This window comes from Lagopus leucura, unplaced genomic scaffold (assembly GCF_019238085.1).
Source record: "Lagopus leucura isolate 7727_CA_CO unplaced genomic scaffold, USGS_WTPT01 147-5_obj-0_obj, whole genome shotgun sequence".
Lineage (NCBI taxonomy): Eukaryota > Metazoa > Chordata > Aves > Galliformes > Phasianidae > Lagopus > Lagopus leucura.
The window spans coordinates 70,432-90,647 of record NW_024966179.1 but is presented as its reverse complement, the minus strand read 5'-3'; the positions used below and the strand labels follow the sequence as shown (position 1 = coordinate 90,647).

The 20,216-nt window shown below is 56.0% G+C and overlaps 2 protein-coding genes across 3 annotated transcripts in view; both read left to right on the top strand.

Annotated features, from left to right (window-relative positions):
- The first annotated feature begins 692 nt into the window (after positions 1-692).
- Positions 693-9,977, top strand: KLHL17 (kelch like family member 17). 2 transcript variants are annotated; one of them, XM_042892994.1, is made up of 11 exons: positions 693-930; positions 1,470-1,591; positions 1,964-2,185; positions 2,961-3,077; positions 3,526-3,739; positions 3,853-3,997; positions 4,112-4,279; positions 4,639-4,727; positions 5,769-5,842; positions 6,893-7,074; positions 7,296-9,977. In XM_042892994.1, exons 1-11 carry the CDS (start codon positions 720-722, stop codon positions 7,522-7,524), a joined length of 1,773 nt encoding a protein of 590 aa, XP_042748928.1. In that variant the 5' UTR covers positions 693-719; the 3' UTR covers positions 7,525-9,977. The 2 variants fall into 2 exon arrangements, with proteins under 2 accessions (XP_042748928.1, XP_042748929.1); XM_042892995.1 differs by having other exon boundaries at positions 832-884.
- A 1,722-nt stretch (positions 9,978-11,699) lies between these two features.
- Positions 11,700-20,216, top strand: part of LOC122192452 (probable pleckstrin homology domain-containing family N member 1) — a 10,127-nt gene continuing 1,610 nt past the window's right edge. Inside the window, exons 1-10 of the mRNA XM_042892998.1 lie at positions 11,700-11,743; positions 11,856-11,962; positions 12,978-13,077; positions 15,379-15,525; positions 15,636-15,716; positions 16,459-16,549; positions 17,849-17,973; positions 18,157-18,306; positions 18,397-18,477; positions 20,002-20,071. Of these exons, the coding sequence (XP_042748932.1) occupies positions 11,883-11,962; positions 12,978-13,077; positions 15,379-15,525; positions 15,636-15,716; positions 16,459-16,549; positions 17,849-17,973; positions 18,157-18,306; positions 18,397-18,477; positions 20,002-20,071 (925 nt within the window). The 5' untranslated portion in view covers positions 11,700-11,743; positions 11,856-11,882. The remainder of the gene's footprint in view (positions 11,744-11,855; positions 11,963-12,977; positions 13,078-15,378; positions 15,526-15,635; positions 15,717-16,458; positions 16,550-17,848; positions 17,974-18,156; positions 18,307-18,396; positions 18,478-20,001; positions 20,072-20,216) is intronic.

Below are 20,216 nucleotides of genomic sequence, written 5' to 3'. Positions count from 1 at the left end.
GATTCTCTATCTGCAGGGATGCGGGGGCTGGTGGATGGATGCAGCACGATGACTTCCTTCCTTCCTCCATGCTCCCCTCCTCCCTCCTGGGCAGCTGGGCTGTGCCAGGAGATGCAGAGGAGGGCATCATGTCCTGTTTGTTGCTTGTTCAAGCTTTATGGATTCAGAGAACATTCTGAGTTGGAAGAGAACCCATAAGGATCATTGGGTCATGTTTGTTGTCCACTATAGCTTATTTAGGCTGTGTCTAATCACAGAATCACAGAATGGCCCAAGTTGGAAAGGACCTCAAGGATGATGAATCTCCAACCCCCCTGCCACACGCAGGGCCGCCAACCTCCACATTTAATACCAGCCCAGGCTGCCCAGGGCACCATCCAGCCTCCAGGAATGGACGGGGCATCCACAGCCTCTCTGGGCAGCTGTTCCAGCACCTCACCGCTCTCATAGTAAAGAATTTGAATCAATACAAGACAGGTGTGCCCCAGTGAGGCGTCTGAGGTTGGTGATGTGATGGAGATGTTGTGAAGCAGTGCCCTTTTGATGGCAGGTGAGGAGGATGCTGACCCACGGATGGGCTGGGCACAGAGCAGTGAAGACCCTCAGCCCATATACTTGAGAGCCATGGAAGTTGCCTGGATCTCAAGCCATTCCTTCAGGATAACACGTTGTTTTTCTCACTCCAGTGAGGCCGGGAAGGGAGAGCTCCCAGCACAGCCATGGAGGGCGGCGTGCAGCTCCTCAACCGCGATGGCCACAGCATCTCACACAACTCCAAGCGCCATTACCACGACGCCTTCGTGTGCATGAACCGCATGCGGCAGCGTGGGCTGCTCTGCGACATCGTGCTGCACGTGGGCACCAAGGAGATCAAGGCCCACAAGGTGGTGCTGGCATCCTGCAGCCCCTACTTCCACGCCATGTTCACAAGCAAGTAGCCTCCTCCTCTCTTCCTCTCTATCCCTCTCTTTGCTGCACACCTCTACCCTTTCTGTCCATCTCCTAGCTCATGGAAGTGTGACATCAGCGTATATGAGCAAGCAGACTTCCTCCTTTGGCTCCCTTCTGTGAAGCTACCCTGGTAGCTTGGGTGAGACCCATTCCTGCAATGCACTGCTGCTTCTCCCTGCTGAGAAGAGAGCAGGAGACCTTCCTTGGCCTTGATGCCAGGCTGTGGAGGTGGAGGGTTCTGTCTCCAGAAGAGGAAGGAGCCAAGGGCACAGCCTCACATCCCCTTTCTGTAGCCTCTGAGCTCTTCCAGGAGCCATCTCTTTATCAGGCAGAGCTGAGCTCATGGTTTATTGCTAGCTTGCATCCCCTCTCCCAGGCAACCTTCTGCACCACTGTGTTGTCTGCCTACAGTTCAGCCAGGCCACGAACATCACATAGACATGGAAGCTAGGAGCTAGATGACAAGAAAGAAACATGCTGAGGGCTATTGTTCATATCTGGTGTCTATGTTGCCCCAGATGAGATGAGTGAGAGCCGCCAGACCCATGTGACACTGCACGACATCGACCCACAGGCCCTGGAGCAGTTGGTGCAATATGCTTACACAGCAGAGATCGTGGTGGGCGAGGGCAATGTGCAGGTAGGAGCCCCCCCAGACCCATCTATCGCACAAAGCCTTACCTCTGGAGCTCTCCTCTCCCTCTGCTCAGGGCTTTCTGCTGTTGCTGCATCTAACAGTGGTCGTCTGCTCTCCTGCAGCTGCTGTGAATGGGAGTGCTCCTTAAAGCACTACTGCAGTGGCCATTTCCTAGCCCTGTGCGGGGTCATGGGTGTCTTTTTTGGCTCTTAAACTCCATCCTGTTGGAAACGAGGAGTGCTTTGTCCTCTGTGTGCTTGTGTGCATGAAGTTGCTCATTAAACCTGTTCTACTGTTGAAACTGGTGATGGAAATGGTGTTTCCTTGCCCTGGAAGCTCCTTTTTTTTTCCCCTCCATTCTTTTCCACTGCCCAGACACTTCTTCCTGCTGCCAGCCTGCTTCAGCTCAATGGGGTGCGGGACGCATGCTGCAAGTTCCTGCTCAGCCAACTCGACCCATCCAACTGCCTGGGGATCCGGGGCTTTGCCGACACACACTCCTGCAGTGACCTCCTCAAGTCTGCCCACAAATACGTCCTCCAGCACTTCGTGGAGGTGTCCAAGACAGAGGAGTTCATGTTGCTGCCTCTTAAACAGGTGAGATCCTGATGGAAGCACAGAGGTGTGGGACTGGCAAAGCTTTTCTTGCTCCGTTTTGAATGGCACGGTCAGAACAGGACAGGGTTTAGCAGGGGAATGCAGCCAGATTCTGTGCTTTGGTCCTTTCTGTTTGATGGGGAAACAATACATGTGGAGAATACTGTCAGAGAGTGAGCTTAATCCCCTGTGAAATAGGGATGGGAAGGCAACGGGGAGGATAATTGCTGTCACTGGTGCCTGCCACCCGAGCTCTGAATGCTCTGCCTTCTCCCTGGGAGCACAAACCTGGGAGCCACTTCGCTCCATCCATCACTGGGGCTGTGGGGTGCATGGCAGCAAGGGGGGGATGAGTCTCCACCTGCTCCAGCTCTGTCCTTGGCAGGCAAAGCGAGCACGCTGCGAGCAGCCAGAGCACCTGGCTCCATCCCATGAAATATTGAAGGGACCTGTGCAAGCACAGTCGTCCGCCTGATCTCGCTGATGTTTATTGGAAGTGTCAGGCGTTGCAGCAGCTTCAGACGCAGAAATGGGGGAATGAGCCAAGGAGGGGACCGAGGGCAGAGCTGTGTCTGGGAGGAGGGGGAGGCACAGCTGCAGCCTGCTGGGGGACCAGCTGCCCTTAGCTGTATACCCCTCGGCCACCAGCATCTGCAGGATGCTGCTTTGTACCTCTCTGTGCTGCTCTGCTGGGCCAATTCCCTGCTGTGGGAACGTGGTCCCTTCCTCCTGTGCTGCACCAGCTGGGAGTTGCCTTTTCCATCCTTCTCCGCAGGTGCTGGACCTCATTTCTAGTGACAGCCTCAATGTGCCATCAGAGGAGGAGGTGTACCGGGCTGTGCTCAGCTGGGTCAAACATGATGTGGACAGCAGGAGACAGCATGTCCCCAGGGTGAGTCCGTTGGGGAAGGTGACCTGGTTCAACCCAGCAGCGCCTGTGTATGGCATGGGTGGGTGAGCAGGATGGGAGGGAATGGCCTCACGTTGCACCAGGTGAGGTTCAGGTTGGATATTGGGAAAAACTTCTCTTAAAGAGCAGTCAGGCACTGGCACAGACCTGCCCAGGAGGTGGTGGTGTCAGCATCCCTGGAGGTGTTCAAGAACTGTGGAGATGTGGCACTGAGGGATGTGGGCAGTGGGCAATACTGGTGGCAGGTGGGCGGTTGGACTAGATGATCTTAGATCCAGATTGTCTTCTCCAACCTTAATTCTGTGATTCTAAGGAAGCTGTAGGGTGGCTGGAGGATGGGCCGTGGGCAGAAATAGGAAGGGGAGAAATGGGGGCTGCACTGCCGGACCCTTCCCACCCCACAGACGGGATGCAACCCCTCTCCTTTCAGCTCATGAAGTGCGTGAGGCTGCCCCTGCTGAGCCGGGACTTCCTGATGAGCAACGTGGACACGGAGCTGCTGGTGCGGCACCACTCGGAATGCAAGGACCTGCTGATCGAAGCCCTCAAGTACCACCTCATGCCTGAGCAGAGGGGGGTCCTCAGCAACAGCAGGACCAGGCCACGGCGCTGCGAGGGGGCCAGCACTGTGCTCTTTGCTGTGGGTAAGGCTCTCCCAACGAGGGGATTACCCTCAGACCCTGCCCAAAGCTCCAGCTTTCCAAGCTTTCCCGAGGTTCACCCTTGGCCTCGGGGACGATGAGTGCTCTGTTTGCAGGTGGGGGCAGCCTGTTTGCCATCCACGGGGACTGTGAGGCTTACGACACGCGGACGGACCGCTGGCACATGGTGGCCTCCATGTCGACCCGCAGGGCCAGGGTGGGCGTCGCGGCCATTGGGAACAAGCTGTACGCCGTGGGCGGGTAAGGGGACAAAGGGACAGGGGTGGGAGCAGGGATCTGAGCCAGGCCCACAGCTCACAGACCGTACAGTCTGAACTTCCCGGCTCTCACACTCTCTGTTTTTTCTCCCTTCAGTTATGATGGGACCTCAGATTTGGCTACGGTGGAGTCCTACGATCCTGTCACCAACTCCTGGCAGCCGGAGGTGTCCATGGGCACAAGGAGGAGCTGCCTGGGTGTAGCAGCACTTCATGGGCTTCTCTACGCTGCTGGGGGATACGATGGGGCCTCATGCCTGAACAGGTAGGGAATGGATCGCTGTGGGCTCCTCCATTTCTCTTGCATGCTCTGTCCTTGATGCTGGGTGCTGGGAATCCCACGAGGTCTGCTCCTGACTGAGTAGATTTCTTGCAATCCAGCTCTGTCTTCCAGTGTCTTTGGCCCAGGCAGTTTCTTCAGGGAAAAACAAACAAACAGACAACACCATTTTGCAGCCCTCTGCCCCAAACCAAACGATGGCCCCTCTGTTAGTTCTTCCCTCCATTCTTCCCTCCCTTTTCCCAAGCTTCTTTGGGAGCTGCCCAGGAGGGCTTGTGTCAAAGGGCTTTGAGCTGGGCCTTGCCAGTGTCACACCTGAATTCCTGTGTCCCTGCCTGCTGCAGCGCAGAGCGGTACGACCCTCTGACAGGCACCTGGACATCCATCGCTGCCATGAGCACCAGGAGACGCTACGTCCGGGTGGCAACGCTAGGTGGGTGCTGGCATGAGGACACAACCTGCTTCTGTGCAGACTGTCTCTTGCATTTCTGGTGGTTCCTTCTGACGTCCTGTTCAAATTCCTGCCCCACCTTCCTCACATTCCCCAGCTGTGGGTCTGGGTAGCTCTGCCATCCCTCTGCTATGTCCTGACGTGCTCCCTGCCTTTGCTCTGCTCCTTGGTTTCTGCAGTAGTTGGGTTTCATCACATTCTGGAGTCAGCTCCCCAGGGAACCCCACAACTTGCTCCTCAGCCCCTGTGTGCTCCCTTCTAGCTTGGAGCGAGGGGGCTGGATGCAGGAGGAGGCCACCTTATTTCTCCTCCCCTATGAAAGGCAGTTCCTTTCCTAATTATCCAAGTAGTAGTGTGGTGTCAAAACTGCCTCTACAAGAGGTGCCACAGCATTAGGTGCGATGTCTCATGACTCCATGGAGTTCTGTCCCTAAGGAGGATGCAGGATGAGAAGTGGCCACTTGATTGTTTAGTGCAGCTCTGGGGTCGATGCAAGTGAGGTTAATTGCAAGTGGGGTCGATGCAAGTGCCACCTCCCCCCCCAGCTGGTGTCACACACAGCTCCTCACCATCCCACCATCAGCTGCGAGGTATCCCCTGCTGCCTCTTCCCTGCCGTCTGCTTTCAGCTCTCAGTGCTGACTCAGAGGTTCCCTCCCTTCCATCACAGCTCACACACCGCCTGCCACAGCCCTTATTGGCTTTCCCCATGCTCCAGCCCCTGCCTCTAAAAATAACCCGCTGCTCCAGCAGGGAGCACTCGAAGCTCCCGTAAGGAGGAGGTCAAGAAGCAGCAGGAGGGCGTTCTTTGGGAAGTGCTGAGAAATTGCCTGGTGAACCTTTCACAGTGCTGCAAGGCAGGGGGGAGTGGGGAGCCGTGCTGAGAGCTGCTTGGCTGCTGGGGAGCGGGGGCACTGTGGGGGGCATGCAGCCCACAGCCCCCATGGGCACCCCATAAATCCTGTGCTGGGACTGCAGCTGTGCTTCGTAGCTAATCTGTGTGTGTGTATGACTGTCTTTGCAGAAGGCAACCTCTATGCTGTTGGGGGATATGACAGCTCATCCCACTTAGCCACAGTAGAAAAGTATGAGCCCCAGGTAATCACAGAAGAAAGCATGCCTGGTAACCCTCCTCCTCCTCTTCCTCTTCCTCCTCCTCCTTTTCCTCTTCCTCCTTCTCTCCTGGTGGGTGCCTGATGGAGCCCTGCGGCCAACCAGCAAGCACATGAGGATGTTGCAGACTGTGAGCAAGCAGCTGTACATGGTTCTGTAGCACACAGCTGCTGTAGCTTGGGATGTGTCCAGCACTGTGCAGCACAGAGCTGCCTGCCTCCTTGGAGGTGCACGAAATGGAGGGGGTCTCGACCCCTTGTCCAGCTCTTTTGCAGGGACTGGGTGCAGTCCAGAGCAAAAACTCACCCGTGCAAACTCTGAGATCTCCCTCTCAGACTTTCAGCCCCCAGAGCCCTCTCTATCCTCATTGCCTGAGGTCCTTGCTGCATCCCCTTCCCAGCAGTTACTGGGATTGCAGTGGGTGATTGGGTCTGGGGTCCTGTAGCTCTGTTAGAGCAGGCTGCATCGCTGCAGAAAGATCATAGCATCAGTTCCAGAAGCTTTCGGTGAGCTGTAAAGCCCCAGCTGTGCCTTGTGCAAATTTAAATTGATACAGCTCGATTCCCATGGCTGGGGTTCAGCTGTGACGTGCTGGTAGCCTGGCACAGAGCAGTGCTCAGGGAAGGGCTCTGCCAGCTGCACTGTGCTTTCCTGAGCTGTCGGCAGAGGTCTCTCCTGGGGCACTGCAGTTCTTCCTGTAGGAGAAATTCTCCTTTGCAAGTTTTGCTGTTATCCGACTGCAGCTGAGCTGGAAAGGCAGCTTGGCCCTTTGTGTTTGTGGCAGCCAGAAGTGCTGTAGTCCAGCTCGCAAGCAAGCTCGTTGCTTCTGCTCCAGGTAGCAATGGAATGAGGGTTGCTCCTCACTGGCCTTTTGGATGAAGGGAAAAGAGCTGGGATCCTGCAAGAAGTCTTTTGGTTAGGGTTAGGATTAGGGTTAGGGCACTGCCCTAATTGTCCTACCAGGGCTAACATCACAGGGACACGTGGAAAATGACCCATACCTGTGGCTTATTAATCCATATTTCCCCTTCCCAGATCAACACGTGGACACCCATTGCCAACATGCTGAGCCGCCGGAGCAGCGCAGGGGTGGCTGTGCTGGAGGGGATGCTCTACGTGGCTGGTGGAAATGATGGGACCAGCTGCCTTAACTCTGTTGAGCGTTACAACCCCAAAACCAACACGTGGGAGAGCGTGGCACCCATGAACATCCGCAGGTAAGGAACTGCTGGGTTGCAGCTGCTGCAGGGAGGGTTGGGAGCTTGTCTCTAAGAGCCTTGCTTCACTCGGCACTGCGAAATGCAGACCGTGCCCGGGGGGGGGCTGGCTAGCCCTGCTGGCTCCATGCTCCCTGCACAAAGGCAGCAGCATATCAGAGCAAAGGGAAAGACTGGAGGCAGTGTTTGAGCTCTGCACTGTTTCTGCGTGCTCCTTCTAGGAGCACCCATGACCTGGTGGCCATGGACGGCTGGCTGTACGCGGTGGGTGGCAACGACGGCAGCTCCAGCCTGAACTCCATCGAGAAGTACAACCCACGTACCAACAAATGGGTGGCAGCCTCCTGCATGTTCACCCGTCGCAGCAGCGTTGGGGTGGCCGTGCTGGAACTGCTCAACTTCCCACCTCCCTCATCTCCCACTCTCTCCGTGTCCTCGACGAGCCTTTGACAAAGGATCGGGACCTGCCTTACCTCCAGGGGGTCGGGGGTCCGTCCTGCGGGGCAGCCGCTCGCTGTAGGAGCAGAGCAAAGGCCTTGGCTGCCATTCCCAGCCCCTCTGCTCCCATGGAGCCTGGAGCCATCCCTGGCACACGCCTTGGATCAGCGAGCCCCAAACTGTGCTTCCTGGGGGAACCACCCTCCATCCCTGGACTCATCTCACCGCTCTCCCAAAGGGTTACGTGTTTTCTTTGGGGAAGGGGACCTCAAAACCTTCGCTGCTTATTGGATTCAGGCAATCCAGCCGGTGCCACGTGGGCAGCACAGCCAACCCAGGGGCTTCGCCGTGGTGGGCAGTGCTCCTCCCAGGGACGTGGTTGGATGTGCAGCATCCCTCCGAATGTCACTGTAGCCAAACTCTTGACCAAGCCTAATGTGCACTGTTAAAGACTCTGAGGCCGCCGCACGGTTCTCAATGGTGTCTAATTGATGCCTTAAAAATACACAAATGAAGCCCAGCGAAGGGACCGGGCCTGGAGGAGGTGAAGTTTGGAGACAAAGCCTCATTCACATGGACCCAACCGGCCATGGGGAGCCATGCAAGTGGATGGGATGGACCTGCCTGCACCCATCCCTGCTCCCTCCATGCATCCCACTGCGCCGTCTGGCTGGGAACAGAGCAGCCTGTTGCTGTTTCCCTCTTTGCAGAGCAGATTCCAGCTTGATGGCAAGGTCCAGCCTTCCAGACAAGGAGGATTGCCTGGCGTTACTTTTGTTGGCGTTCACTTTTCACCTTCTTATTTTTTTTTTTTTTAATTTGAACGCAAGATTTTAATTTTAATGACTTCATATCATTTTATTTTTACACCCTGCCGGTATTCCCCATCCCATCTGCTTTGGAGGCAGCAGAAGGGATGCAATTACTTTTCTTAATTGTTGATGAGATGATGACTGCGTCCTGGAAGACGTTCTCTATAGATGTGTGGGTGTGTGTGCATGTGTGAGATACCATATGTACAGTGAAAACAGCACGGAAGGGACCGTGCGCAATTAGCAACTCCTTGGCAATTAGGCAACCACTTCAAATGAAGGTTGGAATCAATTAGCACCGTAAATCACAAGCCTGTCCTTCCAGACCTGTGCCATGGAACCTCTGGGGTTGCTTAGATTTCAGTGTGTGTGCTGTAGGGTGTGAGTCTTGGATTGGGAGAGTGTTCCCCACGTTGGAGGGGAATGACTCTGCCACCGGTACCTCAACAGCATCCAGTTGTGGCCTTGGGAACATGGTGACACTGTTTGTTTGTTTGTTTCAGGCTGATGCCTTTCTCCTCGTTCCCGCACTCCTCATTTCCCATTTACAGTGTTCATATTTTACCTGTAGGATCGTGATCATAGAGTCGCTAAGGTTGGAAAGACTGCTGAGATCATCAAGTCCACCCCATCTGCACAGTGATGGCATTTGGCCTAAATTTTCAATAGGGGTTCCCTGCTTTCTCCGCTCCTTGGGGTGAAAGCTGAGTTTGGGATGAGCCAAGGACCCCCCCAGTTTAGTTCAAATCAACCCTGACATGGGTGAAATGGACACAGTGTGCATGTACATGGGTGTGCGTGCGTGCATGAGAGAGGTCTGGCTTCTTTTCATACCATCCCTGTAAGCAACACGAGGAGTGTAACGCTGCTGGACTCCTGCAGCTCCAGGATCCTCTGCGAAGGAGATGCTGCTGCTGAGGCCAACGAGAGGAATGGAAGAAGGGCGGTGGGAACCTTCAGCAATGGCGATGCTGTCCTTCCTCTGGGGATCAGCAGCACGGGCAGCATCACCTCTGTCACCCACCAGTTGGGTCCTGAGCAATACCAGCCCCGAGGCTGTTCTGCAAAACAGAAACCTGGGGAGCCTCCGGCGCCCCATGTCCTAACTATGCAGGTGCTCACTGCTTTCCTCTGTGGGAAACGAAGGAAGGAAAGGGAGAAATCGTCCCCGGAGCACCCCGACCCGCACTGTGTGGACACGAGGTGTCGGCACCTGCCCCCGGGTTGACACCGGGGTCGGGATTGCTTCTGGTGCTGCACGACCTCAGCGGGGCCGTGCGTCCGTCTGTGTCCGTCCCTGCGTGGGGAGGAGAACCGCCAGCTCTCCGCGGCTCCTCTGCCGTCCTCACTGAGTGCTGTCTCGCCCCAAATCGTCCCCAGATGTGCTGTTTCCCATGTGAGCTCCGTCCCCCTGGGCGGGGGGGCTCCCGCTGTGTCCCCCAGGGGTCCCGCTGTGGCTGGCAGTGCTGACCCCATTATGGGCACAGCTCGCCCCTCGCCGCTGGCAGACCCGCCGTGTCCACGTCCAACCGTTGTCACTTTGGTTTCTCTGTAAGTTACCCTACTTATTTATGTGGAACTCCGTTTCAAGGAATTTTTTGCACTACATGGGACCGGGGAGGGGATACAAGCAATACAAAGCCAACGTGTACAATAAAGACGTTTTCTTGAATACAGGATCCTGCCTTTTGCATCCTTCTTTTGCACTTCCCTGGCGGACTCAGACAGCACTGCTGGGAAGACAAAGCAAGGGGAGGGGGTCCTGCTGGAGCTCATTGGGACAAACCCAGCTCGAGGCATGGGGGCTTTGGAGGCAGAGTGATTTACACCTCTCTCAGCCTTTAAATCCCAGCCTGGGCTCCCCAGGAGCCTCCAGCACTGCTGACAGCTTTCCCTGCCGTGGAAATGAAAACCAGACGGGAAACATCCTCCTTTCCTCCAGCTGTCACCGGGGCGGGAGGAGAGGGCTCGGATCTGCCTTCATGAGCTGCTGCCACTCACTGCTGGCTGGGGGGAGTGCCAGACCCCTTTCATGGGAGCAGGGGGTGAAAAGGGCAGCGTGGAGCTGCATGGCAAGGGGTAACCGCATCCGTGGGGCCCGAGGGGGGACTTTCCTGTGCACACACTCCCAGCCCTGCAGCAGAGCCCTGTGCTGTCACACTGGCTTGGCTGTAGCCCGGCCGTGTCCTCTTTCTGTCTGCTCCCCAGGCTCCTGCTTCTCTTTCGGGCTTCTATAAATAACTGTAAAAGTCTTTCCGAGGTCTGGAGCCCAGCAAACACAGCGGAGGAACAGCACGTTTCTGGTCACGGTGCTGAGCGTGTTAGCCACGGCTCTTAGCAGAAATCGGACCTTTCCTGACCAAATCCCAGTTGTTGCCGTTGGCTGTGAGCTTCGGTGGCTGCCAGGAGTCGCCAGCATTTGGCTGTGCAGGGTGTGCAGAAGTGCCCGGCCATAAGATATATGGGGCTCCTGCAGGGGGCAGGGGGTGTCCCACGCTTTTACCTGGCCACAAAGGGTTAATGAGTTATGCAAGGAGTGGGAGAAGGGGCTGATTTAAAAGTGGAAGGTGCAGGAGCCTTTGGCAGATGTTCTGCTCTTAGCAGCCCCCTCCCCAGCTGCGGGATTGGCGCTGTGGGATGTGCTGCTCTTGTTCAGCTCCAGCACAAGGTGGGTGCAAACGGAGTCCAACAACCCCAGCGTGTCCCTATGGCCTCACAGAGCCAATCCCAGCATGGTTCAAACATCCCTGCAAGCAAAAACATCCTCTCCCGGTCTTAAAACCCCATGTCAAAGAATCCATCATAACTGGGAGGTGTTCCAGCACGGAACGAACCTTCCCGTTCAAAACACACACGCTGCTTTGGGCTTAAATCTCCTTTCTCAGCATCTGCCTTTGCTGCTGCTCTGCCGGGTTATTGCAGGTCTGTGACTCTGCAGGGACAAAACCTGCACCCTGCAAACCCCTCACTGCCACAGGGGCCTTCTTCACCCACCAAGATAGCACTGTCCCCATTAACTCCTTCCGTGCCAAATGCTGCAAGTAAACAGCCACAACCCAAGAATCTCCTTGCAGAACCCTCAGCTGTGAGCTCTCTGCGTGCTTTGGGTTTGATTCATAACACTATGGAGTTTCCCTATTTGCTGTGACCACCCAGCCCAGCTTTTTTTTTCTTTCTTCAACCAGCAGGACAAGGATATTCACTCTGCATCCACCTTTCACACCGTCATCAGCGACTGCGCGTCGTCACCACCTCTTTCCTCATCCCTTTCCCCTTCCAGTGACCATCGACTCCCTGGAAGAAGAATGTTCCCGGGCCATTTCTTCTGCCCTATCCCCTGCGGTGAGCTGGGCTCAGCCCTGGGACGCAGCCCCTCCCCAAACGTCCCGGCCCTACACGGGGCGGAGGAGAAGCAGCCGGTGAGAGCCCTGGGCCAAAAGTCTGTTTGCTGCCGGCTCACACCCACAAGTCAGTGCCGACAGACGGAAGCAGGGCATGGCTGCGTGACACACGCTCTGCTTCTGCTCCCAGTGCTCCCAGTGCTCCTGGGCTGCTGGAATGGGGAACATTGCGTGCGTCCCGCAGGCGCCTGGGGGGTTCCGGCACTCCTTCAGGAGGAAACCTTCGCTGAAGAAAGAGTGAGTACGAATGCTTTCGTTGGGAACGGAGTCGGCGCTGAGTTCTTCTTGGGAATCCCAAAGAGTGTTCCACCAGCAATGGGAGGTTTGGGGGGTTTGGAGTGGTGCCACGGCAGCTGGAGGCGCCTTGGGGGGGGATCGTGGTGCTGTGCTGGAGTGCTGCAGCCACACTGCCCTGAGGAACAGCGTGATTTATTTCACTGGAGTTGGGAAATATCACCTCCCCACCGTGGGGCACAGAGCTGAGCGCTCAGCATTCCTTTGTTTTGCATTTTATTTGTGCTGCCCTAACTCTAACCATAACCCTATCCGTAGCCCTAACCCTAATCCTAACCCTAACCTTAACAGTAGCCCTAACCATAACCCCGGTGGTAACCCTAACCATAGGGTTACTGGCCATAGTCCTAACGGTAACCTTAACCAAACCTAACCCTAACTCTCACCCTCACCCTAACCCAGTGTACCCATCCCACCCATCCCTACCCCTTTAGAAGGAAAACCCCAAACCCTGGCACTTAACCTGACCCCTGCTGTGCCCCCATGGGAAGCAGACACCTCTGCAGGGTGGTACTGCAGCCCCAGATGGGGCTCCTTGTGTGCTGTACCAGGGGGGCTCTGCTGGGGGTGGAAGGGAAGAGAGGAAAACCACAAAGACCCCATAACACCAGTGGTGTGCATGCATGCATGTGTGTGTGCGTGTGCACATGCAGCTCTGCCCTGAGGGTCTCACAGTGGGGCTGGAGGTGGCACATTGCAATAAGACATCGCTGCTACCGGGCTCAGCTGAGAACATTTGGTGATGTGAAGAAATGGAAAATAAAACAAAGAAACACCAACAGGTGCAGCACAAAACCCGCTGTAATCATTCCAGGCGGTTATCAGCTCAGTGCTGGGCTGGGGTGATTAGAAAGCCCACAGCAAACTGCTCACAGAGCTTTCCAAGTTCCCTTTTTTTCTGAGCAGAACTCGCTCTGCATCAGCTCAGATCTGTGCCGTTTCTTCCCCTGCCCCATAGGCAAAATGGCAAGAAAAAGCTGCCCAGCTTCTTCGGCATAGACGGCGATGGGGAGAGGGATACAACGACAGACAAAATCCTGCAGTACATCCCTGGGAAGGCAAGTACCAGCACATCCTGCCCCACAGGCTGCATTCCCACCCATCCCAGGGCCAAAGGTGCACCAGGCTGCACGGCAGGGCAGCTCAGGGGTGAGCCCTGTGCTTGGGATCCCCATGGAGGGGGGGATAAGGACATGCTGCATCTCTACGTGTGTGATTCGGGGGGAGTGCAGTGTGGTGGGAACATCATCGCTGTTCTCAGTTCTTTGTTTCTGGGTAGGAAGGGAAAATGCGAGCGAACACTCAAAGGTAGGATGATTCATTCCCACGCTGGAATGAGACGGAGCAGGCAGCGTCTTAGCAATGAGAGCTGGGAAGATAATCAGGAAGGGCAGGTCTGCCCCGGGCACGTAGCAGCCCCGTGGCCATATGGCTGCATCCCAGCAGTGCTCGGGGAACACTGCACTGTGTGTTTGCCCAGGACCTCGGGGTGGTCCAGGGCTGCGGATGGGGCGGCGCTGAGTGCATGCTGCTGTAGGGCAATTGTGGGGAAAAATGTGAGGAAAGGGGGAAACTGAGGCATGGTGCTACGAGGGACATCCTGAGTGGAACTCGGCACCACCTGTGATGGGACACCTCCATCTGGGAGGTGATGGAGTCAGTCTAGCTGCGTGCACAGTGCTGGGGGCATCCCCCAATCCCTGCTCCCACCCCACCACAGCTAGCATCCTTGTGCAGCTCCCACACCCCGCCCTTCCCTTTGCTTCCCACCCCTCCCAGCCACAGCAAATCCTCAGGGGAAGGATATTGCCCGGAGCATAGCTCTGGCTTTGGGTAACTGTGCGAGGGACTGAGCCCTTCCTGCAGGGTGATTCAGCGGGAAGTCAGCGGGGGCTGCAGGGTACGGGCAGGTTAATCAGCAACCGGCTCTACCTGCGGGATGAGCAGCGGAGATGTGGGGAAGGCAAGGAGGTGTCGGGGTTGGCACTGCTTGCAGAGCCCTGGGAGAAAGCTGCTCACCTGCGATCCGTGCTGCCTGCAGCCCGTGTGGAGCAGAAATGGGAGAAAAACACAGAGCCCCGCCTGGTAAAAAATTGACCTGAGCTGTCCCACTTCTTCCTGCCTGACCAAAAGACCTGATCGGTGCTGATAAGACCGCTGGCGCTTGGAAGCCCTTCTCAATTACATCTTTCTCAAGAGAGAAAAATCCCAATCCCTCCCTTTGCCCACCGGCCATGCAGGGTCAGAGCTGCTCCCCTGCCCCCTCCAGCCCTGACCCCGGGCTGCAGCTGGAAACACAAGAGCTGGCTCCAGGCTTCTCCAAGGGCAGATGGTGATGGTGTGGAGGGGAAAAAAACTGAGTCACCGGGCCCTGTGGGTGCTGAGGTTTGAGCCTGGGAAGCACAGGAGCAGACATTAATTGCCTCTGGTGAGAGCATCACCAGGCAGCCTGCAGCTCCCCACGGCTTGGATGTGTGTGCATGGCACTGCGTGGAGCTGGGAGGGAGACCGCAGCAGCCAAGGGCTTAGCTGCACCTGGAGGAGATTTCAGAGATCTCTGTGGGTGCAAAAGGAGCTCAGCTCTGCAGGTATGAGGGTCCTGTGAGCCGCTGAGCACCAGGGATGGCTGGGGTTGGTGCCATTCCACCGGGGTGAGTCACTGGGGCCCACAGGGGTGAGCTTGTGCTGCTGGCTCTGCATTCATCACGGGGCGCAGCTGCTGTCTCTATGCTGTCCCCCGGCTCCCTGCTGCGTGCCTGGAAATGCTGCTTCAACATGTCACCACCACAGCCCTCCCACCTCGACATGGGAGGAAATATCCCATGTAAAGGGGTGAAAAAGGTCCCTCTCAGGCTTGCAGCCTGGTTCAGGGTGAGCTCGTGGCTCTTATCCTCTCTCTTCTGCTTGGCAATGAGTATCTCTGAGCCTGTGTGCAATACCCCATGGGCTGCAGGCAGTGGAGTGCAATAGGGGCGTGGGTTTGTGCCGTTGCACAAGGAAGGAATTTCCATCGAACCAGAGCTCAGGAAACATGGGAAACCCCTGGCCTGGAAGGCAAACTGCACTGTCTTAGCCTTGCTTGGTCCTTGTCCCAGCCAATTGGGTCAGGATGGCAGGAGGTCAGGGTTGGGAAACCCTAAATACGCTTCTGCACACTCCCTTTCCCACCCTAGAAAACATCCCTCCAGCTCCTGTCTCCCCCACTGCACACATCCCCATCTCTGCCAGCTGAGCTCAAAGCTGATTTCAGCACAGAGACCCCAAATCCGGAGCAGATGCAGAGTGCTGTGCTGGGGGACACCTCCTCCATCCATCCCACGTCCCACCTCTGACTTGTTTATCCCCAATCTTTGGTACAGAGCATTCAGAACCAAGAAAACCAGAAGGAAAACCTGGACCAGAGGTTCCCCAGCCTGTTCAAGAAGGGACGGAGGAAAACGGTCGTCAGGAACCTGGGGAAAATCATCTATTATTCCAAGGTCAAATTCAAGTTTCAGCACTGCCAGGTAATTCACAGCCTGACCCTGCAGGGCTGGGATGTGGGAAGAAATGCTGGGCAATGGGACCTACAGCTGTGGCAGATGTTTGCCAGAAACCCCAAACGTGTTTTCTGCAGGAGGTCAATGATTGCTACCTGGAGCTCTTCCAGTCTCACCTCTACTTCCAGTCCGTGGGCTCCAATGGGCTCACCTACCAGGTAGGGCACCTCCAAGGGGCAGCACGGCCAAACTGGGGGCACTGGGTGGGATGGCCAAGATGGGATGGGCCTCTACCAGCAACCTTTGGTGATGTGGGTTCATTAAAGGCTATTATGCACATACAGCCGAAAAATCACAGCCAAAACCGACCCTGAATGCTTTCTCCCTCTGCAGGAGTGAGTAACAACAACCAAGCATGGCTGCTTTGTGGATGATGGGGAAACTCATCCCTTTTAGAAATGATTTATTGTCTTCTAGGTCACTTGAGGTTAATGCAATAAGACGATGTGCTCTCTTGACTCACGCAGCAAGCCAGCCATCAGACACACAGCAGAATGCAAACACCATCACCAATCCCCCACCTGCTTTACAAACAGCCCCTTGGATTATTAATCCTAAAGGAATTAAGAAGGAATTAAATGTGCCAGCAGCGGCCCCAAGACATCACAGCAATTAGCATCTCTCACAGCCCCTGTTCCGAGAGCCCCAGATGGGAGCACATGCTTGTCATCATTCCTTTGTGTGTGAAGGGTTGGGGTATGGGAAGAGAGCAGCTCAGTTCCGCTTTGTGCTATTCCCATATTCCTGTGTTTGGTTTTGCTGAGGTTTTCTCCAAGATCTGGAAGCAGCGCTGGACTGAAGGCTCAGATGTTTCCAGCTGTTGGCAGCCCAACCTATGGGAAAAGGGGCATTCTTTGTTGTGGGCTGCCCCAGTAACGGCAGTGTCTCCTTCCCACGCAGGGCCTGCTGCCTTTGAAAGAGCTGAATGTCTGTGAGGTGGAGAGCAGGAGGAGCGCGGGGCAGGAGGAGCAGCACGCCTTCCGCATCACAGGTCTGTGCCCCAGGGTTTGAGAGGCTGTGGGTGAAACCACAGCTGCCCCATGGTGACAAAGCAGAAAACCACACCGTGGGGAGAGGAGGCAGGGAACTGATGCTCTGCATCCTTAGCTGGTAGGGATGCCCAAGGCTGCGGGCAGGGAAAGGGTTGAGTGGGGACTCCCCTGTCAGCGCTGCTGCCTTCAAGAGTTTTTAGGCTTTCCAAGCGCTCGCCTTGCTTATACAAGGGATAATGAGCTGTCTGCAGTGTGGCTAGAGGCTTCTTTGCTGAGTTACAGCAGCCCCAAGGCCCCAGGGGTGGTAGTTAGAGCCTAGAGTGCACAGAAATAGGGAAGGATTGCTGGAAAGATGCGGAGCCAAGGAAGAGAAAGCCATGCCGTGGCCACCCAGAGATAGTAAAAAGGAGATGCTGATAATGTTGCTATGCCTTGGATTTGTGGTCCAGCTGCTGGTGGGACTGTGAGCAGCCCAGCCTGGCTCGTAGAAGTGGCTCAGAGATGGCCCAAAGCCTTCCTGCAGAAAGAGGAAGGATGGGGCTGTGGGACGGAGCACGAGGCTGGCACAGGTTGCTCAGCACGGCTGTGTCATTGCTGCTGCTCTGCAGGGCCATGGTAAACACCCATAGCCACCCAAGTTCCTGGGTAATGCTATTAGCACCTCGACTCCCTACTGTGCAGGGGATCTCTTGATCCCCATTGCAAAGATGAGGAAACCAAGGCAGGGAAGAGGGGTGAGCCCTGGACCTGCATAACTCCTCGTACCCAACCAGTGAGATGGAGCTGAGCAGAGTGATGCAGGGGCAGCCGCTCTGCCTCAGTTTCCTCCCCCTACCTGCTGTCTTTGTGTCAGTGCATTTCTGACAAGCCAGAGGTGTTTCAAAGTCTTAATTACCTGATCTTCATAACTAACACAGGTCTCATGAGATGAAAGGCTCCACAAAGGGCAAAGTACCGTGTTTATCCCGTGCGCTCGCTTATCTGACTCCTTCTGAGCCCCACAAATCCCCATCTCACTGAGTTTGTTATAACCTGAGATCACTGGTCAATTATTAATCCCAACATCCATCCCGCAGCCTGACAGAAGTGATGATTAACGTCATTAGAGTGTCTCTGCAGTGAGTAGCAGGGGGTGTGAGCCTTCACTTGCACTGCAGCTTGTCTGGCACAGGTGCAGCAATGAATACATACATGGGGAAGTGGTTGGTCTATACATTTACAGCCGAAGCAAAGCTGAGAAGCATGTGGTGCCCTTTGATGCTGCATAGCTCAACACATCTCCTCTCTCCAACACCCAGGTCCATTGCTGAACCCTCTGATTGTGTTCTGCCCCACGGAGCCGGAGCTGAAGCAGTGGCTCTATCACCTGGAGAAGCAGATCCACCTGAACGGAGGGAACCTGGGCTTGCCCTTCATTGCTCAGGTTGGTGCTTGGGGCCGGGATGCAGGGGCTCGGTGCTGGGTGATGCTGTGCTCTGCAGCACACTGCTCCCCCATCACCTCTTGCAGCACCTTGGGTTGGGTCTGGGGAAATTGTCACTCAATATCCGGAGCTTGATGAGTGTTTCAAAGGGGAGGGCACATCTCTGCTTTGGTCCATCTTTAGGATGACTGGAAGCAGAGCTCGGTGGGGAAGGAAGAGCTGCGGTGGTCGGTGCAGAACATGCCTGTCCAGGAGTGGAGGGGGACCCAGCGGGAATCCCTCGGTGATGTCCTCTGCGTTTCCAAAGTGAAGCTCCAGCACCTGCCTTTCCAGGTAGCACCACCGTGGTGTCCCTGAAGAGCCCTGGGGATGGAGCAGGAGAGCACTGTCCCCGGGCTCAGCACCGCTCTTTTCCTTCTCTAGGAGCAGCACGAGCGCCTGCTGGTGCTGTACCCCTCCACGCTGGTGATTGTGTCTGAAGAACACAACGGCCTCTACTTTAAGGTACATTCATCCTCCAGCATCTCTCTTTTCTCTCCCCAACCCACAGCACGGCTTCGGCTCTTTGTTCCCTCTACCTGGCTCCCCTCCTCCTCTTGGCAAGGGCTCTGCCTCCCTCGCCAGCTGGCAGGTGAACAGCAGCGGGGTGTTGCAAGCCCTCTTCCCATGAGAAACACCTTGCCCTCCTACAAAGCCCTGCGGGAAAGGAGCTGGCTGCCGAGCACTGCGATGCAGGGAGGAGGAGGTGAAAGTCAGCAGCACCCAGGCAGCATGCGTGGTATGGGGGCTGCACCTGTATCACCTGCAGTGCGAATGGCCCCCCGAGCCAACATCTCAGGCATCACTCCAAGGGCTGTCAAGAAGCCACGTGCACTCCAAGGCTGTTTTTTTCAGGTCTGAGCAGAGAAAAAAGCAGCGCGGTGCCCAGCCGACAGGTGCGCAGCGCCAGGATGCTATGTCACCACATCCGTGCCATGCCCTGCGGCGTGCAGGCTGCTTTTAATTGGAGTGGGAAGAGTTGCGTGGAGCATCCACGGGCTGGAGCAGGGCCATGCACCATGAGAGCTCTCCCTGAACACCCGCCTGGGTGTTTTTCCTGTGCCACACCTCGGGCTGAGCTTGTTTTCGGGAGCCCGTTGTCGGCAGCTCCTGGGAAGAGGACGCTGCACGAGGGGGCCTTGGGTTGGGCTCCTGGATGAACTCATCTCTTTTGAAACCTTAAACTGGATTTGTCTTCCCCATCCTTCACTGTGCTGCCTTCCCACGGTGCGGGGCTGCAGGGGATTCCCCGTGAACCGGCTCTTCCACGGGCATGCTGGGGCACAGCAGCCTTCTCCCGGCACTTCTACAAGCCTGCTGAGCCCTCCCGTCGATGTGAAAAGAGTCTGGCCCTTCTCCTTGCTGGTTTTGGGGGTTGCCATGCTCAGGAGGGCTGTTTGCAAGGGATGCTCTGTGCCTGCCCCACACCAGCCCCCGCCCATGCGTGGCAGCACCAAAGTCCATTTCTTACAGCAGCAACAGGGGAAAACTGAGTCACAGAGCGCTGCTTTAGTTTTTCCTCCCAAGGTCTGCACTGCTCGGACCATAAATGGCTTTCCTACGCAGGAAAAATACTGCAGGAGTTTGTCATCCCTCCCTCAGCACCAACCCACCTCCATGGCTGTGCAATGCCATTGTGGACGTGCGTGCAATGACTGCATTGTGCTCAGCACTGAGGATGAGTTGGGGACAGAGCGCTTCAGCCTCTGCCATGTGTGCCACTGGAGTGGCAGCCACAAGTGTGTGCCCTACAGCCCAGGGCTCACGTTTCAGCTGCTGGCATCCGTGGGGCTCAGCCCTGTCTTTGTGAGGCTTTGCAGGGTATGGAGGGGAGATTCCTGGCTGCCAGGCTGGAAATCCCAGCCAGCAGGTCAGCTTCTGTGGGGGCAACGCTTGTGCAGTGTTTTGGAGACATCAGCTGCTAAAAGGTGGGAAAATGCTGCCGAGAGGGCTAGAAAAGAGACAGTGATTTTCTTCTATCCCCAACAGGGCGAGCTGCCACTCAATGCCATCCAGGTGTTGTTTGAAGAGAACGAGAAAACCTCATTTTTAATAGAAGGTACATATTTAGGGCTGCGCTGGATGCAATCTGGATTTGGGCTGGGAGATCCTCTTGTCCCATGGTGGTGTAGGGATGTGGTGCCTGGGGATGAGGTATGGGGATGGTGTATGGTGTGTGGGGATGGTGTATGGTGTGTGGGGAT

What these genes read in the sequence shown, in the direction of transcription:
- KLHL17 (XM_042892994.1), top strand. Translation starts at nt 720, where the DNA reads ATGGAGGGCGGCGTGCAGCTCCTCAACCGCGATGGCCACAGCATCTCA. An exon ending in GGAGACAGCATGTCCCCAGG is followed by an intron (nt 3,078 to 3,525) that starts GTGAGTCCGTTG and finishes CTCTCCTTTCAG; the next exon opens with CTCATGAAGTGCGTGAGGCT. An exon ending in GGGGCCTCATGCCTGAACAG is followed by an intron (nt 4,280 to 4,638) that starts GTAGGGAATGGA and finishes TGCCTGCTGCAG; the next exon opens with CGCAGAGCGGTACGACCCTC.